The sequence below is a fragment of the Coffea arabica genome, chromosome 10e, assembly GCF_036785885.1.
Source record: "Coffea arabica cultivar ET-39 chromosome 10e, Coffea Arabica ET-39 HiFi, whole genome shotgun sequence".
Taxonomy (NCBI): Eukaryota; Viridiplantae; Streptophyta; class Magnoliopsida; order Gentianales; family Rubiaceae; genus Coffea; species Coffea arabica.
This window is the reverse complement of record NC_092328.1, coordinates 12,008,115-12,014,666: the sequence shown is the minus strand read 5'-3', so window position 1 is coordinate 12,014,666 and position 6,552 is coordinate 12,008,115. Positions and strand designations below refer to the sequence as shown.

The 6,552-nt window shown below is 35.9% G+C and overlaps 1 protein-coding gene across 1 annotated transcript; it reads left to right on the top strand.

The window, feature by feature from the left end:
* Nucleotides 1-4,196: 4,196 nt before the first annotated feature.
* LOC113710893 (protein LATERAL BRANCHING OXIDOREDUCTASE 1) lies at nt 4,197-5,834 on the top strand. Its single transcript, XM_027233957.2, has 3 exons — nt 4,197-4,738; nt 5,005-5,332; nt 5,412-5,834. Exons 1-3 carry the CDS (start codon nt 4,269-4,271, stop codon nt 5,649-5,651), a joined length of 1,038 nt encoding a protein of 345 aa, XP_027089758.1. The 5' UTR covers nt 4,197-4,268; the 3' UTR covers nt 5,652-5,834.
* Nucleotides 5,835-6,552: the final 718 nt, after the last annotated feature.

Below are 6,552 nucleotides of genomic sequence, written 5' to 3'. Positions count from 1 at the left end.
GAAAAAAGATGACAGTCACACGTATAAAAGGAGATGCTGACAGCTAGCGGGGTTGGGAATTGACGCGGCAAAAGGTATGGGGATGAAACGATGGGAAAGGAGGAGAAGGATGAAAAAATAATAATATTGATAAGTTTTTTCCATTCTGATAAAATATTTATCTATTTAAAAAATATTATACTTAATATTAAGGTTAATCAAGCTTGAACTCTAGATTAGATGCTCAATCAAGTTGAGCTTGACAAATGTAAATTAAAACTCAACTATAGTCAACTCGGATAGTATGTAGTCTTGTCTCAAGAGGGCTCTGTAACTCTTATGTATTCATTTCGCATTTCTCATTGGGGTTAAAAAGGAAGGCACTTTCTCTTATTTTGTTATAAAAACTAATAAGGACCGATTAAGGGGTGAGGAAGGGTGTGGCGCCCCCTCTAAAAGTTTTTGAAAAATTATACAGGAGTCATGCTATTTTTTGACCAAAATTTTATTACTTTGCCCTCGCTCATCCCCTTTTAATTACACTCACTTCAATCTTGTTTAACAGAACAACTATCATAGTAGGAGATTTAACCACTATTATGCGCTGTTACATTTATATTTGTTCAAAGTTTGTGCTCTAGAATAATTACATTAACTGTTGCAGTGTATTAACGGCTAACTACATTTGCCTCCCTTGTATTTTGACCAAAATATGACTACACTCCCTGAGATTTGAAATGCTACAATCACCCCTTTTGACCTGATAGACCCAAAACAATCATCCCCTCCTATTAAAAATATTAATAAAGGGCACTAAGTGTGTAGACCAAATAATAGTCGATGTTCCCAAACAAACCCTAATTCTTACCTTCATCAAAAAAATAAGAGTAGCAAGAACCATGGAAAGCTTTCTCTAAACATTATGAAACAAAAATCAAGGGGATCAAATATTCAAAGCGGTGCCTTCCATCGCCATTCCTTCCTCCTCCCTCCTCTCATTTGCCTTCTTCATCTCTTGCGGACCCTCCCTCCTCTTATCCTTATTCTTTTTTTTTTTCCCTTCGTTTCTCAACCTTGGTGCGCAGCCCAAGGAATGGACAGGGTGCAAAGGCCATGCAGTCCGACCACTCATAAGTAATGAGTACGATTGCAAGATCACACACTTAAATACGTGAATTTGTTACGGAAGTTCATATTTTGGTTCAAATGGAGCGATGTTTGATAATTGAGTAGTTGTAATGGAGGCTGGGAAATTGAGGGCTGCTTATTAATTTCTTTATTTGGGGTAAATTAATGGATCTGGGATTACGGCAAGAGAATAATAAGAAGTCATCATTGAAAAGTTGGAGGAATTCGAAAATGTTTGATGAAGGGTATGCTTCTGGTTTTGGGCAGAGAGGTTCCGTGATGCCAGATGGTGTCTATTAGGTTGTGAACGGCAGGGATAAGGTTAATGGTAACATTGTTCATTCAAGGACTGGTTGTCGGCAATCAGATGCTTGGCGGGAAGAGGGATTCTTCCTTGGCTTTCAATTTCTTTTCAGTTTTTTTTTTCTTTTTTTTTGTTTAAAAGAATTGCTGCAATTTTAATGGTACGTGTCCAAACAAAAGCTAACTGATGAGAAAGTTATGCCAATGATTCGAAAAGAATGTCAAATGTAAAGCAGCTAGAATAGGTAGGAAACAGAAATACATATTCTTAGGGCAGAAAAACAAGCTCAGCAAAGAAATTTGGCTGATTGACACAATCTAGTATCTACTTTAACATAAACAAGCCAGTTTGTTACTAATCACTTTAAATGCAAAAGGAAAATTTTTGACGGATTTGTTACCCTAGCTTTAAAGAGACGAAGAGTAAAAGACGGAATCCATATTTTCAATCCAATATTGTAGTTAATCAAATCATCAAAAGTGAATAATACCAACAAGAAAATTCCTTCAAAGAGAGGAAGTGGTTAGAGTTTGGAAATAACCAGACCATTTATTCCTTAGTCCTTCCTTTCACTTCTTTTCCATTCCAAAGGGAGTTATGACTAAACAAAATGAATGATTAGAGGATAAACTCATTTTTTTAAAATAGAATAGCACAAAAAAGTAGGCACACTTCACTTCTGGTGAAGTAATTATAGAGGCATATATCTTTTGTCTGCTTGAGCTACAAGTAGGTTCTTCATAGCAGACATTTGATAGAAATGAATAAAAGACTTCCAAGTTTTACTTTCTCTGCAATGGCAGGGGAATAATATTAAAGATCATAGCATACAATGTGATCAAGAGGAAGTGCTGGCTATGATTAGATGAATTTAGTGCCTATCACACATGTTGGGAATCTGTACACAACAATATTTAATAATAAGAATAAAGTCTAAAAATGTTAATGAACAGACAGAGAGAACAAGAATCTATTGTGATAATTGGAGGTTAAAGTCAAACTAAATATTATATCTACACTAACAATTGAAAAGGTTCCATATATAAACCATCTAATTGGTAGAAGAAAAGCATATAAACATAATTGAACTTTCAATAGTGCTCCACAAAATAAAAAAGCTGCCCAAGCACAAGTTTTTTTTCCTCTTAAGCACAAATTAACTTTCTTTAAAGGAAAATTTATATTTCATGGAAACATAATTAAATTGATCATCCTAAAATCAGATTCACCAAAAAAAAAAAAAACCTTCAGTTTCTATACGCAAATCCAACTAATTCATCATTGTCCTTTTCTTTTCTTGATAATCCACAATAAACTCAATCATACATAGACTAGTTTCTTTTGGGAGTATGAGACATTCAATGCGCACGCACATAGTAAGCAATTATAGGTGCCCTGACTCAAATGCTTTGTCAGTGGTCACTTCTTTATATCATAACCAAACTTAGATTGGTAGAAATTACTCTAAGCAAATTAAAATTCCTGAAAAAACATATAGTCAAAATAGGTTGTATGCATAATTTTACCTTGAACATAAAATCAAAAGCCATAGCAAAGACAGTAGAACAAATCCATAGGTGGGACAATTAGAGAAGACTCATAATCCCTATGCAATTAAAAAAATCACAAAGGAAAAAAAATTAGTAGTTTTAAAATAGAACAAAAATGATTGTTTGAGTTTTTATTTGTACTAAGTAGGGTGAAGAGATTAATAGGTTAGATTGAATTGGGCAGCAGCAGCTTACCAGTAGACTTATTCCCAGAGATTATTTTCTAACAATAAAAAGAACCATCAAATTTAAAATGAAATTTCTATTGTACTCACATGATTTAAACAACATCAAATAATTTTAAAGAAAAACATATGAAGCAAATCCAAAGAGAGCAAGAGAAGAAAATAAACATAACTAATCAAACAACCATAGCAAAAATGACCCAATGCCGAAAGCCAAAAAGTAATATTAAAAAACAAAGGGAAAATAGAAAGAAAAAAAAGGAAGAAGCAGAAAGATCAATCGTTCAATGGCTTGATTAACTAATGGAGTAACGGCTATTCTAAAACTGATGAAATTCATTCATTAATAGAGGAAGGAGTAAATTACCAAAAAAACCTGAGCAGCTTTAGATAATCTCTTAGCATTCAATGAGCTAAGTAATTTCATGTAGCATCTAGCTAGCCTTCAATGAGCATCTCTTAACACGATTTTAAAACTAAAATGGGACACCATAGTAATTTAGTTGAGCTTAAATCACTTGTACCTTATGCGGCAAACACGTACACAACTGCTACAAAATTACCACTTTACCTCTAAAGGGGCAGAAAAAAATCAGAACAGCGACTTGAAACCGAACTCCTTTATATATAAGAAGAATGTCAAGAAAACATGCACCTAAGCCATTACATCCAATTTTTAGTGTAAAACCACCCTAATCATAATAAGGATAGTTTGACAAAAAAAAAACATAATAATATGTAATCCATGACTAAAGGCTTGAATGTAAAGTGTGATGTTTTCGAAGTTTCTAATTAGCCAGCCATCTGTGAAATGGTAACTAAAAGTCTAAAACTTCTTGCTACAAGTTTCAAAGATAGGACCCAAATCTGTCCATGACAAAAGACTTGGATGTAAAGTGTGATGTTTTCGAAGTGTCTAAGTAACCAGCCGTCTATGAAATGGTAAAAGCCTAAAACTTCTTACCACAAGTTTCAAAGATGGGACCCAAATCTGTTCATCGTCAATGTATCGCACAACAGGTTATAAAGCCATTGAGCAGTCCAAGGAGTTAACCAATCTTACCCTACTTCACTCTTAGACCTTCAGACTTTAGCAGCAAAAGTTCCAAAACAATCCAAGCGATGGGAGAGTCTGCAGTTGACTCTGCTTTTGTGCAAGCTCTTGAGCACAGGCCTAAACCAACAAGAATTGAAGATGAAGGCATCCCTCTGATTGATCTCTCTGTCCTAAACTCTCCTCACACTGATGCTGACTTAGCACGCCTAGTCTCTGAGATAGGTGATGCATCCCAGAAATGGGGTTTTTTCCAAGTCATCAATCATGGTGTTCCATTGGAATGTCAAGAAAAGATCGAATTGGGATCAAGAAAATTCTTTGCTTTACCCAAGGAGGAGAAGTTAAAGGTGCGGAGGACCGGAGCTGGCCTGTTGGGATACGTAGACGCCGAGAATACAAAAAATGTTAGAGATTGGAAAGAAGTGTTTGATTTTGTTTTGAAGAAACCTACACTTGTTGCTGCTTCAGATGAACCTGATGATGAAGAAGTCAGGGAATTGACTAATCAGTGGCCGCAAAATCCTCCAGAGTTTAGGTAAAATTTGGTTTCTCGCATCTGAGCTTTAGAAATTAAATTGTATACGTGCACTTTTTGGCCTTGTGGGAGGAAGGAAAGCATAAAGACGACAGGCGCTTGATTTTGAGAGTTACGGACCACTCTCAATCACTAATTTTTTTTAAAAAAAATCTCTCATTATCTTTTTAGGTATTTCCACTCTTGATTTGCAGATACTTTTCCACTCTTTTAGATTTTTGTCACCTAACAACTATTCTTGCAAAACTAATTTGAATTTCTTGCAGGGAAGTTTGTGATGAGTTTGCTCGTGAAGTGGAAAAACTGGCTTTCAAGTTAATGGAGCTCATAGCTCTGAGTTTGGGGTTGCCAAAGAATAGGTTTCACGGCTTCTTTGAGGATCAAACGACCCTTATCAGGGTCAATCACTATCCACCTTGTCCTAGCCCTGATTTGGCTTTGGGGGTTGGTCAGCATCAGGATGCTGTGGCTTTGACCGTTCTTGCTCAAGATGATGTTGAAGGACTTGAAGTAAAGAGGAAAACTGACGGACAGTGGATTCTTGTGAAACCAACTCCTAATGCTTATATCATCAATATTGCTGACATTATCCAGGTACCAATATCAGAAAATATGGAATCAAAGGCTGGTCATACTAATAATTCAGCTGATTATTTTGTCGGACTGTGTGCAGGTGTGGAGCAATGACAAATATGGGAGTGTGGAACACAGGGTGAGTGTGAATTCTGAGAAGGAAAGGTTTTCCATTGCATTCTTCCTCAACCCAGCACATTATACTTGGGTTGAGCCCCTGGAGGAACTGATCAACGAGCAAAATCCTCGCAAGTATAAGGCCTACAACAGCGGAAAGTTTTTCGCAGCACGCGGCAAATTGAAGAAAATTGATGTTTGTCATTTCAAGATTGATAACTAAGAAGCTGCTGTACTGGTGCTTGCTTGCCGTAAAACATGTAATCTGCTTTCAGCTTTTCACCCAGCCCTGGAAGACTACTTCTTCCGTATATGTAAATGAATGAAGAATAAAACAGAAATGCTGAAATGTAGGATCACCAGATCCAACATTATGTCAAATGATAATCGTATTGTATTTCTTGCATTGGCTTACTTTTCCCTTAAATTAAAATGCACTTCATCGTGCTAAGACCTATTATACTAGAGGATATTTCGTAGAGACATGAATTATTCTAAAGAGAACAACCTATCTTGTGCCTCAAATGATACCAAACAAATATGGGCAAATTACATTTTAGCCCCTTGTGGTTTTCGCAAAAACCACATAACCCCCCCATCGTTCAAAAAGCTATACATAAACCCCCTGTGGTTTGGGTTGAACTGGCAAATAGACGGAAAGCACCCACCGTAACGATTCGTGGGCAAAATGTCCAAATTACCCTAATATAAATACAAAAAGGAAGCAGATGAGTCAGATTCTTCCTTGTTCTGTCTTTGTCGTGAGAAAAGGAGAGAAAAACATGACCACCGAATGAAGGAGAGAAATTTAACCCACAAAGATCTACCATTGAAGACCAAAAAGTAGCTGTGAAAGAGCATCACGAAAGCTGTTGTTGCATCTGGTAAGTTTTTTGACATCATTTTAGCATATAAGATGCACTTGCATGGTTTTTGAACAGAAACTAGCGGGCATTGGAAAGTTAATAAATCAATGATTATTTTGCTTAAGCGTTGATTAATTTAAAATTTTGCTGCTTTGGGACAATCTGTATTATCATATTTAAGCATAGAGTATTTTATCGACTAGAATTGAATTTATGCATTAAGATTAGGGTAAAGAAAATTGCATTCGGGAGTTCTAA

Coding starts and splice junctions, on each gene's coding strand:
- LOC113710893 (XM_027233957.2), top strand. CDS start 4,269: ATGGGAGAGTCTGCAGTTGACTCTGCTTTTGTGCAAGCTCTTGAGCAC. Junction 4,739..5,004: donor CAAAATCCTCCAGAGTTTAG/GTAAAATTTGGT, acceptor AATTTCTTGCAG/GGAAGTTTGTGATGAGTTTG. Junction 5,333..5,411: donor ATATTGCTGACATTATCCAG/GTACCAATATCA, acceptor GACTGTGTGCAG/GTGTGGAGCAATGACAAATA.